This window comes from Thamnophis sirtalis, unplaced genomic scaffold (genome assembly GCF_051295495.1).
Source record: "Thamnophis sirtalis isolate CommonGarterSnake01/CBP01778 unplaced genomic scaffold, rThaSir2_p1.2 scaffold_13, whole genome shotgun sequence".
NCBI classification, from domain to species: domain Eukaryota; kingdom Metazoa; phylum Chordata; class Lepidosauria; order Squamata; family Natricidae; genus Thamnophis; species Thamnophis sirtalis.
The window spans coordinates 54,317,056-54,333,127 of record NW_028261393.1 but is presented as its reverse complement, the minus strand read 5'-3'; the positions used below and the strand labels follow the sequence as shown (position 1 = coordinate 54,333,127).

The 16,072-nt window shown below is 41.0% G+C and overlaps 1 protein-coding gene across 1 annotated transcript; it reads left to right on the top strand.

The window, feature by feature from the left end:
- The first annotated feature begins 1,196 nt into the window (after positions 1–1,196).
- Positions 1,197–15,858, top strand: TEX11 (testis expressed 11). Its single transcript, XM_087727111.1, has 28 exons — positions 1,197–1,337; positions 1,545–1,629; positions 2,051–2,130; positions 2,498–2,578; positions 2,669–2,788; positions 3,050–3,130; positions 3,278–3,363; positions 4,228–4,285; positions 4,418–4,513; positions 5,549–5,630; positions 6,128–6,206; positions 6,774–6,925; positions 7,299–7,384; positions 7,810–7,950; positions 8,957–9,059; positions 9,560–9,678; positions 10,196–10,281; positions 10,673–10,720; positions 11,022–11,062; positions 11,230–11,316; positions 11,877–11,947; positions 12,166–12,282; positions 13,254–13,329; positions 13,777–13,926; positions 14,202–14,310; positions 14,668–14,788; positions 15,097–15,270; positions 15,706–15,858. Exons 1-28 carry the CDS (start codon positions 1,197–1,199, stop codon positions 15,775–15,777), a joined length of 2,742 nt encoding a protein of 913 aa, XP_087583237.1. The 3' UTR covers positions 15,778–15,858.
- Positions 15,859–16,072: the final 214 nt, after the last annotated feature.

Here is a 16,072-nt window from a genome sequence, read left to right as displayed (position 1 = left end):
TTCAAGGGCACGTTGTTTTACATGGCAGAAATGGAAGATGAAAGTGACAGTCTGGAAATAGGAGGTAACTTTTGCATACAACAAAGAAATATTTGACTTTAGGGGTATTATGGACTCTCCTCTCTCTGTGTAGGTTCTTTCAAACCTGCTGTTTCAAAGAGATTTCTGATTCTGCTCTGGATTCTATCTAACAGTTTGTAGGTCAGAACCAGATTGTCCTGCCAGCACCATTACCCCACCCAACCTTGTTGGCAGGAAGCCTGTTAAGGGATTGTTGTAGGGTTATTTTGCAGGTCTAAACTTCCAAAAGAAGGACAGCCTCTTGCAATCTTTCCCAACGCTGCTGGGAAATACAGAAGGCCACTCACCTAGCAGGCACCTGGCTGCTTGAGGAGATGGCATCACCTGCTTCAGGATCGTGGTTGGCCTTGATTAGACTTGGACAGGATGGCCTCTTTCCTTACTGTCACTGCTACTGCACCATATTTCCTCTTGACTCACTTCTGTCTAGGCGGCGTCTGATAAGAAGAGAAGGGAACTTCACATTGCAGTCTTTGCAACAAGGGCAAGATTAAAGCAGAATAAAATATGGATTAAAAATATAAGAATGAAGACATAGAATAACAGGGACAGTTAGAAGTTGCTTAAAGGAAGCGTCACTAACCACAGGATGTTCTAGCCAACGTCCCTATGTCAAAACTTGTGTCAAAAGTCCAAACCACAAAGTTCAATTAAAGTTCGTTAATAACACGTAAGCCATACCTGAAACAAAAGGAGAAGTAAGACCCTCATCTCCTTATAAGGTTTTCTCCTCAAGGTAACCACTAAGAAATGAGTTAAGTATTTCCGTGTTGCAATGCTTTTGGGAATGTATAAGAACGCGTGCTTTGATAATGAAGATTGTTCAGAACTTGCAATGCTAGCCATTTTGTTAGCTTTCTGAACCTGGCTGCCAAATAAACATTTTCCTGTATCCTGAGAAGTCTAAGCCTGTCATTTTCTGCAACAAGATGACCCCTGAGGCTAAATCCTAAAGAGAACCCTTTAGGATTGCTTAAGCCTTAGGAGAACTCTTATGTAAACCCCATCAACTGACATCCTTGGGTTCTGGCATTTTATTTAGCTACTGGAAGAAGAAGGGAAAAAATTTCACTTGTCTGACTTGAAAACAATTTGCTGCCTCTATTTTTATTCTAATGTTATTATATCTTTCAGAGTTAATTAAAAAATTGATGAACCAAGAGACATTATTTGATATAACAGACAATATTGACAAGCTGTTCAGCAAGATAGAAAGTACAAATAAAGAAAAGTGGAAAGAGAATCAGAAAGCCCAGGTAGAGAAAGAAAAAAATCATTAAAGGGAATAGGTTGAAAATTTAGGAAAGTAGCCCATTAAAAAATCCTATTACAAACATTTGATGTGTTAATTATTCTGTTCTTCCACATACTGTATTTCCAAAGGTGTAAAACAGTTGCTGTGCATTGGCCCAAGTCTTTCTCTCAGCATAAACAAGCATATCCTTGTTTTTTTTTCCCTACAGGTTGAGGAAAGTGCAGTTAACTTATGGAATTGGACTGTGGCAAAAAAAACAGCTCCTGGTATCACTGATATGCAAAGAGTTAAATGTCAGTTTGAATTCACAGCCATAAATCACAGCAAGAATATTTTGATTTACTAAAATGAGTAAAATATTTTCTTTTTAGCTTCTTGCATAACCTCTCATGAATGTCCTTACCTTCTTGAAAATCTATAGATGTTTTATACCTTTCTGTGCCCCATTAAATCACAGTATTTGCAATATAAAAATATTTTGTTTCTAATGTCAGCACTAAAGGGAATCAGAGGCAGAGACTGACGTTAGTGTTTGCTGCTGGTTTTTTTTTTTTTTTGAAGTTGATGCTGGAGTGAATGAATTGGAACAAATGGAAACGGTGAACTGAGCACAGCATGTATCTCTCTCAAACGTGTTTCCCTTCATACTGTTTACGCCTATTTTGCATTTTCACTGAGCATTGAAACAGTTAATGTCTTTGCATATTTCTCTAGTACGCCATGTAGCCTGCAATCTGATGATGATTTGTGAAATAAGTGATCCAAATGAAGAAATGATACGAAGGCAAATTTTGGTAATATAGTTTATGTCCACATATTATTTGTGTTTGTCTTCTGTTTCCTGAAATGCTAAAGAGTTGATAAGGTTCAAGAACATTAGAAGAATATTGTTTTCTAATATATTTCAAATTTTTATTCCGTGTCCAAGAGAAATCGACAGTTTTAGCTTGTTGCAAGCCAACAATTTAAACAAATGATAGCGGAGAAGTGATGTAGAAATAGGATATGTGTATTCTTACCTTAAATAATTGAGGATGGTTATTGTGCCTAAAGCAACCACATTATAAAAGTCTCTAAAAGATTACATCAAATATATATAGTTTCTAGATTTGCCGATATTTCTGATTCCTTTTAAATCTGCATATCTCTCTTGTGATCTAGATGTTAATGAAGACTGGAAAAGGTTGGGTGGATGTTGGAAAACCTGTCCTTGCAAATAAATTCCTTGACATTGCCCTGCGTGTAAGTTGAGGGTTTCCCATGTAAGTTTTTAGTAGGTGACATTATAGTGGTTGTAAGTATGCTAAGCTTATTGTATGCTTTATTCTACAGGATCTAGAGAAACTTTATGATCAGCTGAACAAGGACTGCAGGAGTGAGGCTGAGGCGAATATGCACAAAGCTGACATACAGAAAGATATATTCAAAGTTCTGTCTTACCAGGCTGAGTCTGTACGTTTGAAAAATAATTCAATCCATTGTAGCAGCATGCGGGCAACAAGTGGATTTTATCCATGTTGTTATTATTCAGTAACAATACTACAATAAATAACATTATGTAACTATTCAAAAACTATATTCTACACTTGGTTGAATTGCTGCCTCCCATATTGCTCCTCTAATGCAAAATTGTATTACATTTTTAAACATTAATTTAAAAGAAACGCATGTGTCATTCTAACAATTCATTGGCATATCATGTTGCTTTCTTAGGCAGTTGCTTTAGCAGACTTTCAGAAAGCAGTCGTGTGTGTTCAGCGGTGTAAAGACCTCCTGATAAGACTCCCAAAAGAGGTCAGAGATTAGATCTCAAATGCTTTTTTATTCTGTTGTACTGCCCTGGTCTTTCAGAACTATGAAAAAATAAACTTGGTTAATTCTCAGCTTTTTAAAAACAGCAATTACAAAACTATGGTATAAATGACTCTAATTTAATTACAGGTCTGTTACCTTTCTCTCCTATGCTATAACTTTGGCATAGAAACACATGAATTCAAGAGATATGAGGAGAGTTCCTTTTGGCTCAGGTAATCTGACTCTATTACTTTTGGCTTGGGTTATATTTTGATAAGCAATAAATAAAATGTCCAACTCTGCCCTATGGACAGCCACTGGGATTCAAAACAAGCATTTATCAGAGTGAGCGATCTGATTCTGTCAAGTGATTTAGAGATTCTTCTAGCTGCAGCAGAGGTAGTCAAGGCTAAGGCAATTTAGCAAGTGCGTTTGAAGGGTCCAGATGGTTTGATGCACACACACACAAAAAAAGTAGAAACTCTGGATGTTGGTCCTTTCAGAATTCCCTTAACTCCAGCTTTCTTTTTCTTAAATAAAGCAATCATCACTATTCAGTTATGTAAATTTGCAGATGTAATTTACTTATAATAAGGTGCCATTTAAATGGGTTTTGTACATATGATCTATTTCTAGATTAAAGGACTGTTGCACAGTCTCTCAAAATGCCTGCATAATACATGCAGGGTGGCTTTAAAGTAACAAATTAGAGAGTTTATTTGCCAAAAAAAAACCCCACATTCTATCCTGGTTATTTGAAAGAGAAGACTGTTTTATGAGCATTAGTGCAGTATATAGCATAGATATAGATATGCCTGAAAGCATCTAGGTCCTGCCCCCCCCCCCCCTCAGGGAAAAGCTTCATCTATTCTGTTCCTTACAGTAGAAGACCTCCAGTATAATTTGATAAGTATTTAAGGTGCTGTATGTCAAATAATAATATTACAAAATTAATACACTACAGTGCCAGGACATTTGGCATTTTTAAGGTCATCTTTGTGAATGAATCTTTAGGGCAGGCTTTTACTTATCAGGTGGGTCTTCTTTTCCCCTCCATGGTCAGTGAATCCATTCTGTTTCTTTCTTTTATTAAATAGCCTCAGCTATGAAATTGGAAAGGTGCACAAAAACTCTTCAATTAGTAAAGAAATGCAGGTGAGCAATTTTTGTAATCCATTGGAGAATATCTTTGTCTCTCAGTGTGAGAACTATTGATACATGACCTTTATTGCCCTTCTCCAGTTCTCAGCCTTTTGAGTGTAAATATTTATTTTATTTTATTTATAGGCAAAAGTGCTGCGGTTATTAGCTACTGTCTATTTGGAGTGGGATTATAAACAATATCAAGAGAAAGCTCTCCAGGTTATCATCATGGCTAATGAGGTGAGGTAGATTTCTGGGCTAGGCTAATTCTTGTTAAGAGTTTTTCAATCAGTAGAATGACTCCCAAGAACGGCATTATAGAAAAGCTGTCTTGGTTTATAGTGGCAACAAAAAGGGAGAAAGAGTCTAGTAGTACCTTTTTCAACAAATTTTGTTAAAATTATCTGCCTTGGTGAGCTGCAGTCCCCTTCATCAGATGCTTGCTATACAATCGTGAAGTATTTATATATGCATAGTATACATTACAAATCTCAGTTCATTTCTATGCATCTGATCAAATTAAGGTCAGTGTAGTTTGTTGGTCCTAATAGGGTTTTTTAAAAAGTCAAAATGATGTAAAAAAAAAAGAATAAAATATTTTGCTATTTAAAATGAGAATAACAGTTTGAGACCTCTGGGATTTGTTAAAATAACCTTTTAATTTCCTTAGATATGAGGCTTCTGAGGTAAAAGGCTTTTGAGGCATTCAAATGGAAGATTAAGCGCCATGTAGTGTTTAACTGTGTGGTCCAAGTCCATCCTTCATCAGGGAAGTTCCCTGGTGTCTTTGAACCAAGGCAATCAATCTACCCTGTGGGATTCTATCTCAGGGAAAATGGGAAGAGTAGTGGGTTCACCACCCTGAACTTCTAAAAGGGGGCAGGGAGGGATATAAATCTAATAAGAACAATAATTATTAACTGGTAATCTGGCAATAGCAGGTAGATCGAACTGGGAACAACCCACCTCTGGTCTTAAGTAGATAGATTCCTTGGGTTGAACAAGTACAGCAAGGACAAAGGCAAAATGGACTGCTAAATTGGCCACGCCCAACCAGTCACATGGTCACATAGCCACGCCTACCCAGCCAGTCTGGGCCCCCAACAGTGTGAGGGACTGAATCAGCCCCCTGTTCTAGAAGATAAATTACAGAGAATACTCATGAAAACGTGGTGAATAGGTCTGTGCTCTCCAAGCAGCTAGTTAAAAGTACCCTGAATCTGATAAAAAATAGTTTGAATGTCAAATAATAAACTTGGATGTTTCAATTTACAGGAGAATTTGCATCCAGCTGGTTTTTACTTAAAAATTAAAATTCTCCTGAAAAGTGATGCATCGGATGAAGATATTAGAAAAGGTATTATTCTTGGTTCAATATAAAACCAACAACTTTACCACTCTAAAGAATGTCTGAGTTGTAACAGAGAAGGAGGTGAACTGAACTGGACTGTTTCTCAGTCTGTAGCAGTAGCAGTTTCAGTTTAACTTGTGCAGGTTTAAATTAAGATGATGTATTATTTTGGTTCTAAACAAAGGAAAGGAATTTTAAACTAATGCAGGAGCCCTTAAGAGCTTTGCAAACAGCATCCATGTTGACTCATGTGAATTCTTCCTTTCCTCCTTTCTACAAGCAAAGATGATTGGGTTTATTCATTTTCCTACTGCATAGCACAGTAAATTATCCCAGTGAGCTTCATTTTTCTGTCCACCGGGGTCTCGGGCCAGTGGCTATTTGATCAGTCTTTTATAAGACAAAGTACCATACTTGCACTTTAAACCCTCCCCCCCCCGCACGCACACACCACCACCACCCCTTTTAATGAACATGCTAACCTTGTTGTTGCTGCTTTCCAGCTGTCACTGAACTTCTGGAGCATGAGGTTTCTCTGGAGATCTGTCTGGACACTGCAAAGTTGCTTCTTGAACACGAGAGGTATAAAGACCGAAGGGCCCTCTGGACATAGTTAGGCATCTGTGTCTATCGTAAGAGTATTCAAGGCATATTAAGGACTTCCGCCTATTGTATTTCCTTTGTGCTTTTTTTACAAACTCCAATTTTCTGCAACTTGTTTCTATAATTACGATTTATCATCTTGCAATAAAGGGAAGTGAATTGACATAGAGAGTGTCAGAGTTACCCAGTAGCAGGAGGTAGGCATTAGGTGCAGGTGCATTGGCTAGGTGGGAAATGAATGAAGCAAAATGAATAATTCTTCATCTTGATGCTCAGATTGATTTGAAGAGACACATTTGGGTAAGCAGTGTTTTCAGCCAAAGGCCTACAATTAGCACGATTGCAGCATTGTAGGTCCTATGCACATGCCTACAATTTGATTCCTGTCAGAGTGCTCAGCAGGCTTTTGATATGGAAAACTGTGTTTTAATGACTGGAAGAACAATATAGTGAGGAATCAGGTTTCTGTTACTGAGAATTAAAGATATGAATTCGCTCAGCTTTCCCCGGTGTCAAAATGCCCAACTTCTTTTCATGTACATTCAGAGAAGCCATCGGATTTGACTTTCTGAAATCAGCATCTCAGCTGTTTGAAAGATCCCCGGATGCTGGCAGAGTCCTTCTCTTTCGGATCGAACTCCTGTTACAGAGAAGGAAGGAGCCACTTGCCAAGGGAATGATTGAAGATGCCATTGCGGGTCTGTGTCCAGCTTTTAATTATACTGTTAGGGTAGATACTTGGAAGCAATTTGTAGGATGTGAAAACCTGTTTTGCTGGAACTTTTCAGCTAAGAAATCCAGCAGTTATAAACTTCATTCATAAAATTGTATAACTTTATGTACCAATTAAGATTAAGTTTGTCTTTAAATTGTTCAACTTTTAACCATGATCCAAAGAGTCCACTTTTGAAATAGTGGTACTGGAAATTTTAGTATTTTGAGCTTTTAGGTAAGATCTTTGCTTAGTATTGCTACGTGTCATTGAAGGTCTTAGGTCTCAATATAGTTAGACATATAGGCATCCTTCAGATTTATAGAATTAGTGAAATTCTGAAATTTATTTATTCTTAGCACACAGCATAGGAAAGCAACTGCCTCCTGAAATACTCAACCGTTTACACCTTGTTTTGTGGGACAGAGCAGCTAAGAGTTACGAGGTTTGTCCTCTACTACCTCTGAGCAAAGTCAGCGTATCCTTTTCAAAGTATGCGGATAATGCCTTAAAGTTGCAACCCGAGAGCCTCAATTTCAGATTATTGATAATGTTATCGAGTAAATAGATAGTCTTCAATACCTGTCGTTCAATATATTCCAAACTCCCGAAGATAACTATGCAGGTGGCTAATATTGTGAAAATATTTGGCTTGTGTTGTGTTCATCACCTGTCTTGAAGATTTATCCCTTGCTTTGAATTGAGGTTGGGATGTCTGATTAAGTTCATAGTAACTAATTTTAATTAATATATGGTGAATAAGAAACTTTGGGGATTTCTTCTCTGAGAAATGAACCCGTCTCTCTGCCTTTGAATAGGCACATGCTTAGAGCATGTCTAACATTAAGACCTGGTTGGTTTTTTTTCTAGTCCAAGAGCTATCCTGAAGCCCTTCAGTGGTACAACTACTCTCTCAGCTTTTATGCATCTGGAGAGATAGACCAGCAGAACCTGGCAAAACTATACAGAAACATGGCTGCTTGCTATCTTCACCTGAAAGAGCCTGGCGAGGTATTCCTTCTTCTTCGGGGACTCTCTTTAACTTTCTCCCTGGGCAGAGAAGGAATCTTGGACAATGGCTTGGAATCAGGGGCTGTTCCTTTCTGAAGGAAGAGTTTGAGGGAGGGAGGTCTTCTTACTACTTAACATTGAAGGCCTGAGCGTCATGAACAGGAGGACAAGAGAACAGGGCCTCTCCTTTATACCTGTAGATAAGGATCATCATCAGTTTCATATGCTTTACCTTGGTCACCACTTGCAATGGAAGCCAGTAATCTTCACAAGGAGGAGAAGACATGTTGGAGTGTATCAAATCGATCTGCTCCTTGCTGGGGTTGTTAGCATGTTAATATTAATTCATTAACATGGTCTTTCTCCCGAGGCCTATTCTTAAGCTTGTTGTCTGCTACAGAAGACCCAGAGGTCATACAGCCTGTCCCTCCCCAAAGGAATATCCTATTCTGGCAGCTAGTCTTGCCTTGTTTGTCTCAGGAAGTCTCTGCCATCGCTTGCAGTGCTCACCCATGATGGCACACACGTGTACCTCACTTCAGACTCCTTAGGAAAGGAGAACGTTTGCATGGCCCTTAGCTGTTTTAGGAAGAACCAGGGGATGGTGGCACCCTTGCCAACTCATCTTTTCTTTCAATTCCTTTGCCAGCATCACTGCAGAAGCAAAATAGTCCTTTTTGCTGGGACTCTCATCTCATCTTGTTAGCAGAGAATATATTTATATTGTTTTTATTGCTCCAGATGAACTTAAAGACTTTAAAAATGAAAAAGAGAAGCTATTGTGTGAACGTATCGTTCTGACAGTGCGAGAGTTACTCTGTTGCTTCATTTGGGATATATTACAGTAATTGTTTGATATAATATGACTTGATTATAATATAACAATATAATATACATCTTTTATTGCAGAAATCTTAGTATTGAATAGATACTAATTATATACCTATTATTAACCAGTTATCTGGCTATTGTTGTCACTAACCGAGCTGATTCTCTTTACCTAAAGGCTAATGAGGCTGTAAAGAAGGCTGAAAGATACGACCCAAACAGCATCTTCACTCACTTCTATGTTTATAAAATAGCAGTCTTAGAGAAAAATACCCCCAAAGGTAAACCCCCTTGTGTTTCTACTGTGCCAGTGAATGTGTAATCCATCTGTTTAAGGGCAAGGAGAAAGAGAATCCGTTTGTCCCACCTTTGCCCTCTATATATCAGACAAGCACCTCTTGTCACAAAGTGGAATTCACAACTGATATTTTCTGCATGCAGAAAATGTCAGTTGTGAATTCCACTTTGTGACAAGAGGTGCTTGTCTGATATATAGAGGGCAGAAAGAATGTAAAAGTTCCAGATTTAGAAACCTTTGACTGTCCAGGACACACCTCAGAATTTAGGGCATTTTGTTCTCTCTACGTAGAACAGAAATGCTTCTTGGTAGCACATTGTCTCTTCGGTAATCCATCTTGCTTGCTCCTTGTTGTTATTAATGTCATCAAAAAGATGCTAATAATCACTATTATCAGGGTGTGCAAAATAGGTCTGAAGGAATCCCTCCATGTTTAAACGAGCAAGCCAAGGCTGCTGTTCATGTCTCTTGTCTGCCTTTTAGCTTGGGAGGCGTTCGTAGCAATGGAGAAATCGGCTGCAGAGTTCACAGTAGGCAAAGCCCTCACGGAAGGATCTATGGCCGCCAACCTTCTGAACTTAGCAGCTCAGTTTGCCTTGGAGGTACAGGTTGGATCCTCGTGTCTGATGGGATCTCTGTAACGTGTCCTTTTCAATTGAACATTTTATATAAAGTCAGTAAAAGCAAAGCATTCCATTCTCCAGGAGGCTGGCAATTTACAAAAAGAGCAAAAGCCAAGGAAGGGATGGGAAGAGGGAAATAAGCACAATTTGGATACTGTATCCTCAGTTGGATACTTACGATGATGAGAGAGTGAGTGAGAGAGAGTGAGAGAGAGAGTGAGAGAGAGAGAGAGAGAGAAAGAGAGAGAGAGAGAGAGAGAATATGAATTAGTGAGATACTGGAGCTGAGTGAAGATGTTCTAGTCCTCATGGTGTTTCTCAGCATTAGTTTTATGCTTTGAATTGAGATTCCCCAAATATAGGAATTGAGGTTTTTTTTAGCATGACTATGTTTATACTGTGATTAAAATATGACATTCATTATGTTCAGGTAGAACAAAATCATACTGAAATATTTTTCATATTTATATTGCTAAGTAAAGTATTTTGCCTTCAGAATGATCAACAGGTCATGGCTATTAAAGCCTTGGAGTATTTATCTCAACACTTGGAGGATTGCCTGCAAGCGCTTACAGCAGTAAAGTGAGTAGCATATATAAATGCTGTTTGTTTCATAATTTGCTGTTTGTTTCATAATTTGCTGTCCTTTTTTACATTTCCTTAAAATGCCCTCATTTTATATCTGGGAAGGATTTGCTTTACTTGAAATCTTGTTTCAGATTCATTCTCTTAAATTATCTCTTAAATTAGTTCTGAATTTGAATCCATCTATACCAAAATATTATTAAAAGTTTTGCCGTCTGTTCAACGCTAGATGTGCATTTTTTGTGCTGGAGTGATTCAGCAAAGGAGCAGCCGGCCTCTGCAGTTAGTAACAATGATAAAAATAAAGAGTGTCACCCTTGAAGGAAAGTGGATGTTTTAAATTATGTGATTGCTAAACATCACATGGTATAATTGGCTTTTTTTGCAGGTGTTTGATTCGACTTACATTGTCGAAAGTGACATCTGAAGAAGAGATGTGAGTTACATTTCTAGTAATTGTGGATATTCCATTTTTGATAAGGTATTAGTCAGAAAAGTTAAAAAGCGACTTGAACTGTGTAGAAGGATATAAATGTCTAGCCGTGGTTATCTTGGAACTGTCAATAATGTAGTACTGAACCTAGATTTAGAGTTTCTTTTTCACCCCCTTCCTTCTTGCAATCATATTTCTGTTTCCTCATAGAAGAGCAGTGTTTATTCTTTGTTTATTCCACCTGCTGTTTTCCTCCCTTTAATATCATTTTAAAATGTTAAATAACTCCCTTTTTTAATTTTAGGATTAAAGATATGGAGACACTCCTATCATACTTGACAGCAGGTATTAAACCAGCTAGATCTTTGTGTCCGTCCAGAGCAAGAGCTGCAGTGGGGAATGTCCTCTCTTTGGTACCCTGACAGATCTTGAATTGCTTTATAAAGTCACAGTCAGAATATACCACGTTCCTAAATTCATATTTGTTGCTAACATTACTTCGTCTCTTCCAGCTCACCGTAGACTTGATGAGCTGCACAAAGAGGAAAAGGAGTTGCTGGAGATCAGGGCCAGTGAAGCTCAGTGGTTCAGAAAGATAGGTAGGCCACAACACGGAGCCCCCCCCCCCGCCCCCCTTCAACCTGCATCCAAAACAAAAAGTATGGAGTGGAAATGCTTTGGCAGGGGAGACTTACATCAGGGATGCATGCATTCCCTTCTGTGCAAAATGATGCCATCTCCCTCCCCGCCCCCCCCTTCTGCATTCATACATAGACACAACCCTCCTGGGGGCGTGGCCTGTAATCCAAAACAAGGAAGAGCGATCTTGAGCACAAGGAATTGAGTTTCCTTGCACTTGTCAGCTCTCAACACCTTCCGTCAGGTGTTTAAGACAGCTTGTTCACATGGCCATTTTGTCTCGTACATTCCAAGAAGGGGAGCCGAGGAATGTATCCTTGTGGATTGAAGAAGGAAGGGCTTTAAAAAGCAGAGGTCTTCTTCCATAATAATAGGAATCCCCATGTAATCTCCGCACAGAAATAATCCGTGGCTTTTTAAGCCCATCAGAAGAGAAGAAGCTTTGTCTTAAGCAGAATTGTTGTTAACTGCCGTTGGTGATGCTGCTAAATCTGACCTTCTATTTTATTTGCTTTCTGAGCTTGGAACTTGGCTGTGCGATGTGAGGGCTGCTTAAAAGTGATGAGAGGTTTCTTTATAATATCCTTCAAGGTATGCGCTTCTCCCGCAATGCTCCCCGATGCCTTTGCAGTTGCAAATGTGGGTGTTCCTTGTGCAAAGCCCTCCTTGAGAGGAGCCCTGCTCCGTTACTTGTGAGATTTACCTTCGTATTCACGCCTTGTTACTGGCCGGCCGATGAGTAGCCAGCCAGCAACAACTGGTTTGAGTCCAGGAACTAATTATGGTTTCCCTGACCTCTTTTGCTCCAGTTCTCCCAGTTTTGTCCTCTTGATAAAGCAGTCCTGCTCGCTCAGAGAACGTGCCTGCTCATGGCTGCTGCGGTGAATCTGGACATAAGCCGAAGCAATTTGCTTCCTGCTGATGAGGTAGAACTTGAAAGGAATTCAAAGGTTAACTTTGGCATTTTAGGACTAATTTCCTTCTCAGGAAAGGCCTGTTAGTTTCAATCCTAATTAATTGTCCTATAGAAATGACTGATTGTCTTTGAAAATGGGAATAATGTTTGATACTTGAACTATTCTTCCAGTGCTTCACGTTTTATATCATAAGCCTGTATTCATTCTACCCTTTTGTGCTTCTTTAGAGAATTGACAGAACATTTAATTTATATATATATATATATATATATATATATATATATGTATGTATGTATGTATGTATGTATGTATGTATGTATGTATGTATGTATGTATGTTACATTTTGTGTTGTATTTGTGCTGATAAATAAATAAAGGGAGACTAGTATAGATCTATTTCAAGCTATTTAGCTCTCATCAGCTAGCCATACCCTTACTGGGATTCGAACCTGGGCTGTATTAGTGCTGCTTATATTATTAGCTGCTTAGTGGTTAACACATCTGCCTAATATGTAACACAGCCCAGGTTTGAATCCCAGTAAGGGTATGGCTAGCTGATGAGAGCTAAATAGCTTGAAATAGATCTATACTAGTCTCCCCTTATTTATTTATCAGCATAAATATAACAAATGTAACAAAAAGGCAAAGGTAAAAAATATTGGGTTTCTGTCTGGATGGTCTCTTGTGACGAGCCGAAGACAGAGAGTGGAAGTGTGACCTTCCTCCCATATTTGGGCATACCAGGGGTTGTGACTTTATATATATATATATATATATATATATATATACACATATATACACACACACACACACACATACATACATACATACATACATACATATCCAGGCATTGATAATTAATCAATAGATAAGTTTACGTATGCAAAAAAAAATCAGGAAATGCATCCTCTCTGACACTCCCAACAAACATGGTGATGTTCTCACGTGTGGTTTACCTGACATTCTGTTGGCTTCCAAAGCAGGCTGAACTGCTGACTCAGGCCCTCGACTACATCCAGTCCTGCAGAGCAATCTGGAAAGTCTTGAAGCAGACAGGTGAGCTGGAATTTCTACAGTTCCAAAAGAAATTAATGGCGAAACCCGTTTGCCTTACTTATCGATGGCAGTAGGACGTTGCTTGCTCCACGGCTGAAATCTGTCAGGAGTACAGGCCTGTTTCAGGCAAGAGTCTCTCGAACCCGTTCAAGGAAGGCTGCAGCCCTTTCAGAGCAGATTGGGGAGTTATCCGAGCCCTGAACTTCCGTGTCAACTGAGAAGTGAGCCTGAAGCTATGGAATTGAGACATTTCCTGATCTTTTAGCGGAATCCAGATAGCGTTGTCCGCTCTCATGGCTTCATAGCCTGGGAAATGCCCCTCTCCTACCTGAATTCCTCTTTGCTGTGCTGAAACTGTACGGACTGGCGGGGGTTGTTTTGCCCCCCCCCCCTTCCCGCTCATACCTCGCGAGCTACTAAAATGGGACTTCTTTTCTTGCTCCTTAGGCGATTTCCCCAAGGACCCCACAGATACAATATTACAGCTTTATGAATTTGAAGCCAGCGCCAAGCTGAATTCCCCTGCCGTGCCCAGGCTGCTGGACGAAGTGCTGGCGCTTCCGCAGGTGGAGATCAAGACTCTGCAAATCATTGCTTGTAAGAGCCAGCCTGCTGCTCCCACCATCCTTCCTGGGGGGGAATCTTGCATTTCAAGGACGGCTGCTGCTTCCATGAGTCTGAGGCAGGGAAGCCACAGCAAAAGTGGAGTTGAAGCTTCTGGGATTAACCCCCCCGCCCCTCCCCCCCCTCCCACCATCGATGTTGTGCTTGCAGCCTGTTCCTCTGAGCGGCTGCCCTGCGGCATTATCAAGGGCAGGTGCACCCAGTTGCCTTTGAAAGGTGTCTCTTTCTCTCACGGCTTCTTCCTCAAGCCCTGGCCATGGAACCTCCCGCTCACTATCCCTCCGTGTGCAAGAGGGCCCTCAGGATGATCTTGACTCTCCTCAGGAAAGGTGAATCGATTGATGCAGTCGCCTACAGGTAAGCAGCCGGGGCCGTTAAGGAGCGTTGATCCTGGCTGCGTGGGTGGAGGGAGAGGATGGCTGTCGTGGGTAAAATTCTGGCTATTTCCTCGAGAGAGAGAGAGAAAAAGGACGTCTAGGGATGCATCCCTCACTCAGGACCTTGAAGGTTGCTTCTTTCCGAAAACTCGGAAGGGAACAGCTGCCTTTTCCTTCCCTGTTGATGAAGGTCCCCGGAGTTGGGGTGAGGGGAGGGCTGGACAGGGGTGTCCCAGCAAGAGGTTTGGGTGCCTTGCAAAGCAGGCAGGAAGAAGGAGGTACTTCACAGGGGCTTAACCTCCCTCAGGCCTGTCCTCCTATTGTATTTCATACTCAGCAAATGCCTGCACAGCTTGGTCCACCTTTCCCTGCCCTCCGGCCCCATTGAGGCAGATCTGTGTGTGCTGGAGGAGGCCTGGGCCTGTTTCGAAGATGCCCTGACCGTGTTGGACAACACAGTTAGTATCACGAAGCTTCTTTCGGTGACAGGAATCTTGAAAGTCTGCCAGTGGGCATCTTGATATGACAGAATATTCGCCTGGCTTCCCCTGTTAACATTGCAGGTTCGGGTGGATGGGAACAGCATCCTCTCGGTGGGCCCCACTTCTGCCCAGGCAGCTAAATGAGGCAGCTTGTGTGCCCGGGGGGTTCACACGCCCAGCAAGCGTTAAAGCAAAATACAGCTGTGTGTGTTTTTGCCCTTCTTGGTTTCATTAACACTAAGCTGGGGCTAGAAGCTGTGATATGTTCATTTGAACGTTAGCAGGTGCTGCAGTCCAGTTATCCGGAGGTGGAGATAATCTGGCTTATGACTAGAGCTTGGAACACAGGAATATACCAGTACTGTGCTGGGAAATATAAGGAGGCAGAGCAATGGTGTGGCCTAGGAATGCGGTTCTTGGCCTACCTGGGGACTTTGAAGGACAGCTACGAGAACCAGGTGAGGGCGGGTGGGTGGGTGGGCCCACAAGTAGAGGGATTAATCACAGCCAGAGCACCCTCCGAAATGGCCCGTCGTGAAGGACGACAAACGCAGCAGTTCTACCATACGTGACTGGGGGAAGAAAGCTGCTTGCTGAGATTTAGTATCAAGTGGAGAGTAGGGGGATTTCCAAAAATTTGTTTCAGGGGTGGAAATGCCTGTCGGCAACTAAAGCAGCCGCCGTCCTTTCCCCAAGAGCAGCCGTGGCAGCCGCCTCCTCAGCAGCCCTTGGAAAGGAGTCTGAGGAACTGCAGGCACAAGAGGCAGCCTTGAACAGTCCTCGTGCCTGTTGCTTCCCCCAGTTCTCCTGGCTGCTTCAGCTAACAGAAGGGCTGAGCTGCAGAGACCTCCAAGCCCTCTTGTTCAAGAATTTGGGGTGACCTTTGTCCACAGATGATCGGAGTTTACGGTGAGGTGCTGGACAAACTGGACAAAGCAAAGGGACTCCATTCCAAAGAAGAGTGAGGGGGACCCTGGCCCCCACCAGTTGCCCTGCGCTGGGCTGGAACTGGCAAGCGGGATTGTATTCCGTGGAGGATACTTCACAAACATGAAGTTGAATAAAGGAGTTCTAATTGTTTACAAATACATTTGTCTTCCCTGGTGCATTTGTCACAACTTCTGATTTTGCAAGTACTAGAGTCGGTGTAGCGACTGGCTTGCGACTCCACCAAAAGTGGAAAGTGACAATCAAAAGAATCCAGCAAAACAGCTTTAAAAGAGGATTCTAGAGCACTAATGAAAGGCCGTGTTGTGGTGT